We start from the raw sequence: 13,670 nt of genomic DNA on the forward strand, positions 1-13,670 counted from the left end.
AAAAGGAAAATGATCAGTTCACTATTCTAGAAAAATTTCCACTAAGTGCTTCAATTGCAGCACAACATTTTATACAACTAATTAGTATATTATTACTAAGTGTGATGAGTATTAAGGCTTAAGATAGATTAGTTGAAAGAAAGCCTTTTTAATAGAATACAAATACGTAGTTATCTTTAAGCCGCCTACATAAATATTCTATTAAATAACATCAAATCATATATATATATATATATATATATATATATATATATATATATATATATATAATTGTGCTACATCCGATTCACTAAAATATACGGAAATTACAGCAAATTATGAATTACAACAACAGCAACTACTACACACACATGCGGAATATTTAAACAACACTAACCGTTTCATTTGACGGTAGCTTGGATTCTAAAGCTTTTATACGATTTTTAATAGTATTAGTCACCTCGTTTTGTGCTACTTGCTTCACGATATTCTGTGATTGATTTTCAGACTGTACATTATTGTTATTTATCTCTGGTTCACAAATAGGTCGAACAAAACCAACGGGTTTCTATAATTTTCAGTAAACAAAAAAAAGAAATGTATTTTTTTGGAGAGGAAACTAACATAACAGAAATGTGCATAAAAAGTGATGACGAATAGTCTATTGTAACATTGATGTAATTTATCAAAACAAAAATTTCAGAATAATGAATAACAACAAATGGGGAAAATGTGTATGTCTACAAGATGATCAACATTATGAACCAGCTTAAACTTAAGTGAAAAGTCACAACACTAACTGACAGAAAGTAACCAGACGAATTGTACTTCTATGAATACTAGTCAATTAAGAATTCGTGAATAAAAATGATTAATTCGGTAATACTAATATCATTTAAAACATTGATAGCTTGTTATTGTATAAATATGGTCTAGAAATAGGAGATTCATCAAAACACTTATTCACAAACGATGAACCATATTTTTTTCAGAATATGGTATTTTCAAATAAAAAAATGCAAGCGAATTTGCCGATAGCCTCGTATCAAATTAAGAATGAAAATCTTCTGTTTTTACAAATAAAGTCAGGGATATCAGCAAAACAACTGATATACAATAAGTAATAAGTCTTTACAGGACATATCTTACAGAAACTGCTAGAATTATTAAATAATTGTGTACTATCAGTTGAACAGACAAAAAAATTTTAGTCTATGATTGATAACAGTACACAATCTTTCAAGTTCAACTACATCAAATGACTTTCTTCCAAAAGGTAAACATACATTCAAATTTAAGTCTTGCACATTGACATTTCAAAAACTGGATAAACAAATGATATCCTTGGGTTATTGTAACAGATTTTCGGATAAGTTCAATAATTCATTTAATAAAAAACATCATAATTTTTACTGAATTTATTATGCATTAACATTAAAACCTTCACGTAGAAACCAAAAAAAAGAAAAAAAAACAACTTAGAAAAAAGAAAGAATTGACAATCGTCTATTCTCATCACTGGTTTATTCTATAAATAATTGAATGTACTCAAATCATTTTGATATAACACAACCACCTTTCATATTCAATTAAGCTTTAATAAAAAAATATAACACGAACTAAACATATGTAACTAATTTGTATTAAATTAATAATAATAAAATAAAGATAGATTGGTAGTTAATATTATGGTATTATGATTCGTATAATAATAATAATAATAATTCTGTTATAGACAAATAATTAGTTAAAACGTCATTTCAACAATAAGAAATGTGATTAAAACAGAGATTAATACTAAATTAATATATTATATCTGTGAATACAATATCAGCATATTAGTGGAAGTATATTGGCACACACACACACATATACGTACACTGATAGATAGATCTCAACACGAATATAAAGATTTGACTACTAAATGAAGAAAGTCATTATATAAGAAAGGTGATCTATAGATCACGTTGATGAATTCATTCAAAGATTCAATAAGTCATTTTATCTCATTTGCACATCAATTTCATTGTATTACATAATAAGACAATTATATAAATACATTGTAAAGACTGATATGATATAGTCGATATTAGTAAAATTATTTGTTTATAATATCATATTGCTGAAAACGAGATCACTAAGAGAAATTTTATATTTATCTGGTTATCATAAAATCAGGAGATAGTTTCCTTTTTTCCCCATAAAACTAAACAGGAATTGAATAAAAATATTTGACACAAAATAAGAAATATCATAAATTCAACAGCAGTTAATAATTTAACGTAATGATTTATTATGATAGCTCAGTTGAGTAATACAAACTGAAACATTCCTTTCTTGAGGTTATTTAATTAGTTAATTTACTTAAAATCTGATACAACCAAGCGAAAAAAATAGAATGTGCTACAAAAATTAAAATTTGTGTTTGAACTGGAATACTGCAAAGCATTCAAATCGAAGCATGTGGTTTTCCTAGTGAGCTGGTCCCTTTGACTTAAAAATCTAACCCACGAAGCAACAGAGCAGCCGTCCTATGATAACAGATGGCCGAAAGTAGGTTCATACGTCATACATCCCTTCAAGGTGTTAGATCAAATATCCACCACTGGCTCAGTTTTTTTAAACCGGTTTAAACGCCGGTCATTCGCTTTTTAATTTCTTATTTTCGTAGAACAACAACTCCGACGAGTGAAAATAGTGAATAGGGTTTTCCCAGAAGAGGCTGTGGGCGCATGGTCGTATGAGAACATTTAAAAAGGGAAACCGCTATAAGTCAAGTAGGATAATTGTTAATGTTTCATACATATGACTAGTCTTTAGTAAATATGAATGCCAATAAAATACCTTCAAATATACAAGAGAAGGTCGGAATCACTCGTCTGAATATGAAGAAAACAACGTCTGTTGAACAGTAGTTTTAAAATTTTAAGAGATCAACTCAAGATAACACTCGTGTAGACATGGTTGTAATTGTTCCATGACAAAATGAATAGCTTACGACATATCAAAAAACTTAATGAATAACCTTTACTTATTTTCAAGAATCATACTCTAATTTCTAATAATCATAATTTTATGAGTTCAACACATGTATCTCCTGAAGGTATTTTGGGTTCTTCTTTTGGAGTTCAATCTGATTCAATACACATTCCCTCACTACATTACTCTTCACTTTTAATAAGTTGATAACCTAATTGCTAAAAAGCTGGATATTTAGTAACACAAAAATCCGGACTCAGTTGAAAAACTGAAAGTCAGTGTGTAATGCAATTTTAATACTAAAAAGACGATTGCCTGACAAATCTTTGACCCTAGTTTGAAGTTATACTTGTTGTTTTTGATAATCAACACAGCCAGAAGATAACGTCTTTCAACTCCACACCACCTAACGAACTCTCTGAAATAAATTAACCCCTATATAAGTAGCGTATCTTAGTCTTTATTATAAAATCTTATACATAGTTATCAAGTTATGTTCCAATTTGGCGCCTTGAAATCGATGAGATTGCTTCCGCAAACATTTCATGAACACAACAGAGGATACTAAGTCCAGCAATCCAGAATCCAGTGCATTTGACTTAATGAAAAGCACCGTTTACAAGCATCTACTGACTTATACGCGGTACTGAAGATTTCACTTAATTGCGTAAATAAAATACTTCTAATTGTGAATATGGAACACATAATACTTTCAAAGTCTGAGATGATATGACCTAATAGATATCATTTCGTAAATATATAATCACTACACATAATTCTGGACGTAATTCCGATACAAGTAGAGAAATGGTTTAATAGTTTAGATTATCAACTACGTAACACAGTCAATCAGTCAGGTCTATGATTCTGAATTATCCCTTGATTCAACATACCAAAATAATCTTCTACATTTTCAAAGCTAAAAAATAACGCGGAATTGATTGGTAAACATAAACATACTGTTATGGACAAGTAGAATAAGTCAACAATATAAAAAGTGAATATTTACAATAATAATAAACTTAAACCTACTGGTACCTTGATAGGAGATCTTAATTTTGATGAATCTTGTTGCTTTTCCTGTTGTGATTGCCAAATACTTCGTGACACACAACCTTTTGGAATATCTTTATTTGGATTTGCACGTACATAGACAGAGCCCTGTAAATAATTAATTAATAAAATGTTTAATATTACAATAATACCAGAAGTATATTTTTCTTTTCTAATACAGATTATGTTAACATTATCAGTAATAATTGAAAAGAAATAATACGTATTACTTTCACGCTAAAAGGAAATATAAAAGAACTGAGATTTTGTTAGCATGTACTTTTCTTAAGATGAAAATATTATCAGAGGATTGACAACAAAAACGAATAGAATACAAACAAATACGCAAACATCCATATCTGTATGAATGTCTGATATCTGTCTATTTCTATTTGTATATCTGTACCTTTTATAAGTGAACATAGATGAATGTGTTGGAATGAAGTCAAAAGTAGAAAACTAAATCAATTAGGATATAAGGCTTAATTAGGACAAATCTTTACTGAATAATAATAATAATACTAATAATAATAACAATAGTTATAATAAAGATAGTGAAAAAATCCAGCTTTTATTAGTCCTACAAGAATATTTAAACAAGATGAGAAAATCAAGTTGTAGACCGTAAATGACTAGGAAATATTTGACAGTTTGACCTTAGCTGTTTAGTAAAAGAAAGAAAGAAGAAAGAAGAATTTCGTCTAAAAACCAATAGTTATTCTCTAACTAACATCTGATGAGATTTTCGTTTGCTCCTGAGATTTTTAAGGACGGTGGTTCAGTATTAGCAGTGAGATTAACTGAGGTCTTAGGTAGAATTTGGGAACTGGACGTAATCCCATCTGACTGGTCTCAATCACTGATTGTGCCAATCTATAAAAAAGGACAAAAGTCCTCTTGTGACAATCACAGATGAATCAGTTTGACTAATATAGTGTCTAAAATATTAGCTTCAATAATACTTTGACGCCTAACCAAAGCTCGTGAAGAGCAGACTAGAGAAAATTAGGCTGGTTTTCGACCTGGACGTGGTTGTATAGATCAGATATTCACACTACGTCAGGTTCTAGAACACAAACACACATTCAGACGCCCCACAATCGTAGTATTTCTCGACCTTAAGGCGGCATTCGACTCTGTTGATCGTAAGGTTCTGTGGCAGTGTTTGTCACTGAAAGGAGTACCAAAGAAGTACATTAACCTTATAAAGGCTCTCTACTCGAACACAACTGGTCGAATAAGAGCTTATGGCGAACTGTCATCAGAATTGATTTCCTCGAGTGGTGTTCGTCAGGGCTGCCCACTCTCTCCATTGTTGTTCAACTTTGTCGTCGACGTACTTTTAGAGATAACACTTTCCTCGTCTAGATTTCCAGGAGTTGAAGTTCTACCGGGAGGTTCACTTGTTGACTTGGAATATGCCGATGACATACTTTTACTTGACGAAGATACTGACAAAATGCAGAGTTTTCTGACCACTCTAAGCAACAATGCAAGCATGTTCGGCATGCGATTCTCCCCCTCGAAATACAAAATGTTGCTTTAGGATTGGGTTGCATCGACACCCGAACTAATGATAGGGAGTGAAGTAATTGAGCGTGTCGATCGCTTCACTTATCTTGGAAGTCTCATCAGCCCTAGTGGTCTGGTGTGTGACGAAATCTCAGCACGGATACAGAAGGCTCGACTAGCTTTTACCAACTTGCGTCATTTATGGCGTAGGCGAGATATCCGTCTATCAACCAAAGGATGTGTTTACTGCGCAGCAGTTTGTTCCGTCCTACTTTATGGCAGTGAAACGTGGCCGGTAAGAGTAGAGGATATTCGTAGGTTACTAGTATTTGATCATAGGTGTCTTCGAAATATTGCTCGTATATCCTGGGACCATCGAGTAAGTAATGCAATTGTTAGGAAACGGGTACTAGGTAAGGATGGCAAATCGATTGATGACGTGGTGAAACTTGATCAGTTGAGATGGCTGGGACACGTGTTACGTATGCCCAACCACCGACTGCCTCGATGTGCGATGTTTTGTTGTATAGGAGTAGATTGGAAGAAAGCTAGAGGCGGCCAGACCAAAACATGGCACAAGTCCATGAAGTCACTGACAAGTAGACTGAGTCATATTGGTAGGTGTAGACTACCTGGTTGGGGACCGCGAGATGATAGCAACCGATGGTTAGAGACCCTGAATGACATGGCTCAAAATCGTTTGCAATGGCGCAGATGCATCCACTCTCTGTGTTCTCCCAAATTCTATTCTTCTGAATTCTTCATATCCCTTTCTTTTTCTCTTTCCAGATTTATTTCACTGGATTATACTCCTTGAATAACATCTCCAAACCTTAATTTTTCTGATTACAGCTTATAATTTTACTACATCTAGCACTACGGGATTTGAATAGACCACTGCATCTCTGTGCTAATGTGGTGTGGCAACTCGAATTGATGTACGTACGTAAGAAGTTCTACGTTGTTACTGACTGACTGACTGATGAGATTTTCACTGTCTCTTTTGGTAATTCACAGAATCCAAAATGCAATATATTCTTACAGAGAATTTAGGAAAATATTCTGTATTGAAATGTTTATATATTATAGTGGTTTGCTAAATACCATGAAAACTTTTCTAACAGTACTAGGGAAGTTATTGAGATTTTTAAACTAGAATTTAGAAGACATACAACAAACTTGTAAAAACATATCAGCTAAATGGAAAAGACGCTCCTAGTTATAGTGAAAATATTCTTTAAAATTTAATTGATACGATATTATGAGATGTCTTTAAGTGGTAATTCTTTCTGTGCTATCAGTAATAGATCACACACATAAAGAAAATAAGTTCAGATAAGAAATATCAGCTAGAATAAATGGAACTGTTTTTGTATGCACCATAATGCAAAACATAAAAACAAAAAAAGTTCAGTTTATCATTAAGTCTGACACAATTGAAAATCATATGAAGTTTATGGCAGTGAACTTGTATTGAAAAAAACACGTGAAAGCCCTAATTTTAAAATCAATTTACATCAAAACATTAAATAGTAGTATAAAACTAACTGTAGGTACAAACTCATCATCTGTATTATTAGAATTGGTCGGTTGAGTATGAGAAACATTTCCTGTTAAATTTTGAACTTTAGTAACTATTTCGTTCCAATCCAAATTTGCTTCACTTCTTGCGTTGATCGTAACATGAACTGTCTATTACGAAAATAATTTTAAAAAGAGACCTTATGAAGTAGTAAACATTTCATATGATCTAATAGCTTGATGACAATGTTTAAAGAGAAATTATACAACATAGTGTTAGGAAACTCCGTTGTATACCAAAAAAAATTTCGCCATCATAAAAATTTCAAAAATAAACTAAACAGTTTTGTAACTTTAGGAAGCGAAAATATTTGTTTTCTAGTGCAGGGATTAAGAATTAATTCATCAAGTGTGAAATATAAAGTGACATTTTGTCTTAGCTTATTAGTCTAGACATTTTACAAACAGCCGTAAGACAATGGGGTTTCAACCTTGTCACATTTACTACCGTGTTGAAGTGATAAAAGTTTGGAAAATAAAATATAAACATTTGGATAACTTCCTACGTGTATTAGAATTCTTACTAACGTTATTATTATCACCATTATTATATTAACGTATTGATACTGACCAGTAAATTAAACAATGAATTTGGACTTTTTGCGGTTTCAGGTTTGTTAATTACTTAAGATAGAACTGAGAGCATGAAGAAGAGAAAGAATCCACAACCATCTGCTTAACAAATGGGATTAAAACTGAAATTAGTGTTCGCGGGAAACATCTGCAATTGTAGTCATCTAGATTAACCTAACATACACCACTTGAGGTGATGCGTTATTCACATCTGCTTCATAATGAATTTCTAGTAAGCACAAGGCAATCATAGGTAAAGAAATTTAAAGTCAAGAATATCCTATAATTTTACCGTTTTAAGGGCTTTTATTTACAATTCTGGTCCCCAAAAAAGGTAATGATTAACACTCCTTTCTTGATTTGAAGCGCTGACTTTTGCAAAATAAGAAAGGATTTGTCAAAGTACCGAGTTCGTATTTCTTCAGCTCAATTAAACCATATTTTAGATATAGTGTTTGGTGCGTTGACATGTGGTTTATTGAATAAACCGGAGTCTAAAAAGATCATAACGTTCCACATAAAATGACTTTTAATATTATAGGAAGTTTCAGCAGTTTACTGCTTGTTTAAGCACCTCATACTAATTTATATTGATGTGTGCTCACTTTTTTTCGATAAAAAGACAGTTAAATAGAACATGATATGTAAACTACGCAAACTGAGTTGCCCTGCAATTTAATTGACTTTTCTATTCTTTCAGATACCATTTCATGATATTCATTACTAATTTCAAGTAATTGAAGGTTACATCTCCATGGTAAGAGTAACTACCAAACATTATATAAAAACGAGCTCTTTGTTATCCTGAGTTAATACATCGATAATGTAGTATGTCTTTCTCACAAGCAAGGGTAATCGTTTGGCATGTCATTGAAAAAACGACTTCCCAAATATATTTGCAAGAAGCCTGTCACCAAATGAGAAAATATACATTAACAAAAAAGCAGAAAACTCTAACCTCTAGTGATTTAGAACCAGAATCTTGAAACTAGTATCTTAAGAGTTAAACACGTTTTCACACATCATAAATATACTGTGTAAAGCAGTAAACTAATTATCACGTATAAAATTATCTGCTTGAAAAATTATTACAACTAAGTCTGAAAAAACGGTAAGCTATTCCGTCATTGTTTACAAAAGCACCAAACTATTAACACAGGTGAAGCATTGTCGCTTAAATTGATGCTTAACATTATGAGCAGTTGTATAACTTATTTGAAGGACAGAGAAATGCTAAGCTATTTTGAAAACATCTACAGGTCTAGTATTCATGTCAATCAACAATCAAGGGACATGTATAAACATTAATAAATAGTAGTAATGGTTATTCCGAAACATATATTACAGTATTATAGAAGCTAAACATTGATAAGAAATCGAGATGGAGATTTAGACATAAAAAAACCATAGTTTTCAATTAACAACAGCACTCACAAACTACATAGCCTTAAAAACGTGTGGGGATAATTACCCCAAGAAAATAAATGAAAGCGACATATTAACAATCCTCAAACTTGAAAAAAACATTCTTTTAGTTACCAATCAGGAGTAAATTAAAATCAAAATATCATAAACTCACTCGGCATAGCCGTTTCACACAGTCGATATGTCTTGGACAAGCTAATTTAAAGCTTTCAGACGACGCCTCCCCTTGCTAATTAACATAAAATTAAGAATTATAAAAATCGGTGTTAAAATCAAGAACAGTTCGTAAAAACAAATTTGGAGCGAATATGGTCAATCGTAAATAAAGTATCAGGCAGCATATCTGCCATGAAATTCTGATTCGAAATTCTATATTTCTATAGTTAATGGAAATTTTTAGTGAAGATACATACATCATACATACATCAGTATTCCAGAGTGCTGAATCAATCGGGAAACACTGATGACAAAAATAATGTAGAAGTTTAATTCTGATTACAAGCTATATATAGTAAAAGAAACACTCCCAAAGATGTCCTACTGTGGCTAAGTTACGAGTAATTTCTACCTGACAAATGAACGGTTTCGATATACTTGACTCGTCAAAGCAGATCAAATTCGAACACAACAGCCGTCAAAGTCAATACTAGCTAGGAAAAAAACTCACCAGGTTATTTATTTTCCCTCACTTGATACACTCCGTCCAAGTAACACAATAATCACTGATCCCATTTTTTTATTTAACCTTGTCATACACATGCGTTTAGAGATGACGCTTTCATCACCTGACTTTTCAGGGGTTGATATTCTACCAGGAGATACGCTTGTTGACTTAGAATACCTAGATGATCTAGTTTTGTTTGATGAAGATGCTGACGAAGTGCCGAGTCTTCTGACCACGTGAAGTAACAATGCAAGTATGTTTGCGATTCTCTCCCTTCAAATCCAAGATGTTAATTCGGGATTGGTTCGTGTCAATCACTGAATTATTGATTGGCAAAGGAGTAGTTGAATGCCTCGCCCAACCCACCTATCTAGAGAGTCGTATCAGTCGTGATGGCCTGGTGTATGACGAAATCGCAAAACCGATTCAACAGGCTTGATCGTCTAATGCCAACATGCGTCAATATCAAACCTGATGTGTATCTGCATCGGTTTAAATTCCATACCCCATTAACATAGAGAAATTATATTCTCAGACCAAATCCAAGAATAGTACAGGTAGTAAAGATATCGACAGTAATAGAAAAGATTGAGAATTGAAGGCACAACTCGAAAAGAAAATATAAATTTGCGCAATAAAAACAAAGAAAGTTGTGAGGAACCAACAACCCCAGCATTTGGGGGAACATTAATGATGGATGCATCTGCACTAGTGAAAACGATTTTCAGCCATGTAATTCAAAGTTTCTAACCATTGATTACGATAGTCGCACAGATCCCAACCAGATAGTCTACACCTGATAACGTGGTTCAGTATGATTGTTAATAACTTCATGGACTGATGCCATGTTTCGGTTTGGCCACCCCTACAATCCTTCTGATCTACTCTTACACCACAGGACATCAACCGTAGAGGTAGGCGGTTGTTGGGCATACGTAACACATATGCCAATCAACTCAATTGATCAACACTTACTACTTCACCGACCGATTTGTCATATTTACCTAGTTTTCTATTCCTGGCCATGACATTCCTCATTCGGTGGTCCCAAAATACAAGAGCGATGCTTCGGGAACACCTACGATCGAATGCCAGTAACCTACAAATGTCCTCTAATCTTAATAGCAATGCTTTACACCCATCGAGTTGGATAGAGTGGACTACTGAACAGTAAACTCGTCCTTCGGTTGGAAGGCGGATATTCCGTCTGCGCCACATGGTGTTCATTCAATATATGACATTCTTGGATAAAATTATGGTTAGCTAAGTTCATTATGACACGCAGCGTACGATTGTGCTTCGATTTCATATGCGTGGCTTTTCATTAATTAATAATCAAATGTGTGAACATGTCCATATATAAATGAAAGTATTTTCGACTATTGTGGTCACTGTGTCATTGAGGTAATAAATATTCACTTGTACTAGTCTTGTATTTTTATTTCGCAGTGATTCCTTGTTTTTCAAGTATAAGTAATAAGCGACGTAGGTAATAGCAACTGGCGACGGAGAAAATTTACAAGTTTCAATTTTTAATAAAACTCTGGTTACTGTTATAACTCCATTTTCAGCTCAACTAAACCCAAATTCAAACTGCCTATTATAAATAAACTGCATTGTCTAAGTCACTTTCACAATAAACGACGCAGTTGCAAAAGTAACATGTCGGTTTAGGTCACAGAAGTAAAATCAATGCTTTAGTTTAATAAAGACGTGTTTGTTAAATCTCGTCTAGTGCCCACCAATTCATTGGAGGAACACGTGCTCAAACAATCAGACCCGGAATTTCACTCAAAAATTATGGATAAATTAACGAGATGACTGATATATTTTCTGCGAAAACAACACTTCCATTATAGTTGAGGCCAAGAAATTCTTTAATAAGGCAGACTCTGGGCAATGGTCTATTGTTCTTTCACCAGATTCCGCTCATTCTAATTACTCATTTACATTGTGTGAAATTTAAAATTGTTGTGAGGCAAGTGTACCAGTCCTAGACGGAAGGAGAAGACTGATAATTTGAAAGGACACTTTAATAAGGTTAAAAAAACGAGATCAAATTGTCTAGGTTTGGGGTATCGCCTCTCAAGTCGAGTAGTGAAATACTGGAATACTCCACCAGAACATTAATAAATTAAGCCGAATTGTTAAGATCAAGTATCTGAATAAGAGGGATGACCAAACAGGCCGGGTCATCAACGTTATGATGGTTAAATGTCTGATCCCAAGTGCTAATTTACACCTAGAATTCGTTCTTCAACTCCAATTACGTTGTAAGGACCAGATATCGTACTAATATATCGATGTAGGACATCTAATTTGGTGTATTAGCCCCCGGATAGTTGAAATGCGAACACATACATTTCAGAGTAAAGCACTAAGCAACAACAACCCAGCCAAAATATATAAATCAACAGGACAGAAACGCTTACCCACACAATTAAAACAAATTTCGCAGGAGTGACAACGTCAACACGAACAAAACCATAAAGGACTTTCCCAGAAGAAAAATTATTCAGAAATTGATCCAAATCGTGACCTGATAAACACAAGACATACCATAAAATAGAACGAAAACGGTAACCTTGATCTTTTACGTCTAACGTATGAGTTAGTCCCATATATCCAAAGATTACCCTAAAGAAATCAACATAATGTGTCATTTTTACCAAGACCATTTCCCATCCAAAACACAATTAACTGCTGAAAGAAGAGCCTGTCCATTAGTATTTAGGTCGATCATAACACAGTTCGCAATTGCCCGCCTGTGACCTTGAAATGATATTATTTTCAAATCTCCTCTAGATGATTCAGATTGCTCAAATGATTCTGAAAGAAATAGAACATTTTTTCGTTCAATTCAGTAGCGCTCCTAAAAGTAATGAATTAGCATTAAACAGTAATTTTAGCCCAGAATTCGCTCTTGAAATACTCCTTGCGAAATCGATTTTGTCACCTCAGCCTCCTGATCTTCACTACTCGCAAAGAGTAGGATGTATGTCTCCAGTCACGTTTATTAGATTGTACCTCTAAATTTAGAGTAATCTAACCTACCTTGAGTCCGTTCTGAACTTAAGAAGATAAGCTGGAAGGTGATGAGAGGGGTTTAGTATTTTGTAGGTCATCAAAGTCACCTCTGAGCTACTTATATTCTAAAGAGTTGAGATTCAGTGATGAATTTGAATTTGACAATAAGAAAGGGATATTTTGGTCGCATTTTGATACTCTTCGACGTACCTATATGTTCCTGAATTGAAGGGAGAAACACAGTTCCCATGGTCTATATACTGTTCAACAAACATCCGAAAATTCTGTCGTCACAGTAGCCAACCAGTCTTCAGTAGTAAGGATATTCGGTCAATAGATCCAAGATAATCCTTGCGAGTTGTTTTTCGAAGAAGGTCCAGCTTCTCCTGGTGAGGCTGATACCTGTTAGTGTAAGGCTATATATACCACAGGTATTCTGAGTTTGATGACATATTTACCAGTAACACCTTTATAATCGAATTTTGCAAAACTAGCCAGGGCAGAATTCAGATGTGAGCAGAACTTCCAGCAACCCCAACGATTACTATAATATATTTAACTGTACTCTATATTTATTCTTTTTCATTTTTACCGTCGCTTTAGATCGTCAATTACTGTGAATATTCGCTTCTTTGTATTAGTATTTAAACTTAACTAACTAGTTCAACCAGTAGAACTAACCAATCAACTGCTATTATAATAGGCTATTATGGTTCTCCAACAAGCATTAGAAGCATGTAACTGCTCCTGTGTAGTATGAATTTAAATATCAACCACTCGTAAGTATAGCCAGAACGTAGCGCAAACACAAGTATGTCTATAGCTTGCGTAAACAAGACACGATCAGCTATTGATTATAAACCCATCTACCTGCTTG

General features: G+C 33.5%; 1 protein-coding gene across 1 annotated transcript in view; it reads right to left on the reverse strand.

Annotated features, from left to right (window-relative positions):
• The window catches only part of ABP1_2 (actin binding protein), a 35,174-nt gene extending 22,291 nt beyond the window's left edge, over nt 1-12,883 (reverse strand). Inside the window, exons 1-7 of the mRNA XM_051215779.1 lie at nt 12,436-12,883; nt 12,351-12,403; nt 12,199-12,305; nt 9,257-9,331; nt 7,072-7,215; nt 3,997-4,119; nt 377-547 (exon numbers count right to left, since the gene is read on the reverse strand). Coding sequence (XP_051066314.1) covers nt 377-547; nt 3,997-4,119; nt 7,072-7,215; nt 9,257-9,331; nt 12,199-12,305; nt 12,351-12,403; nt 12,436-12,509 — 747 coding nt within the window. The 5' untranslated portion in view covers nt 12,510-12,883. The remainder of the gene's footprint in view (nt 1-376; nt 548-3,996; nt 4,120-7,071; nt 7,216-9,256; nt 9,332-12,198; nt 12,306-12,350; nt 12,404-12,435) is intronic.
• Nucleotides 12,884-13,670: the final 787 nt, after the last annotated feature.

The sequence above is a fragment of the Schistosoma haematobium genome, chromosome 4, assembly GCF_000699445.3.
Source record: "Schistosoma haematobium chromosome 4, whole genome shotgun sequence".
NCBI lineage: Eukaryota > Metazoa > Platyhelminthes > Trematoda > Strigeidida > Schistosomatidae > Schistosoma > Schistosoma haematobium.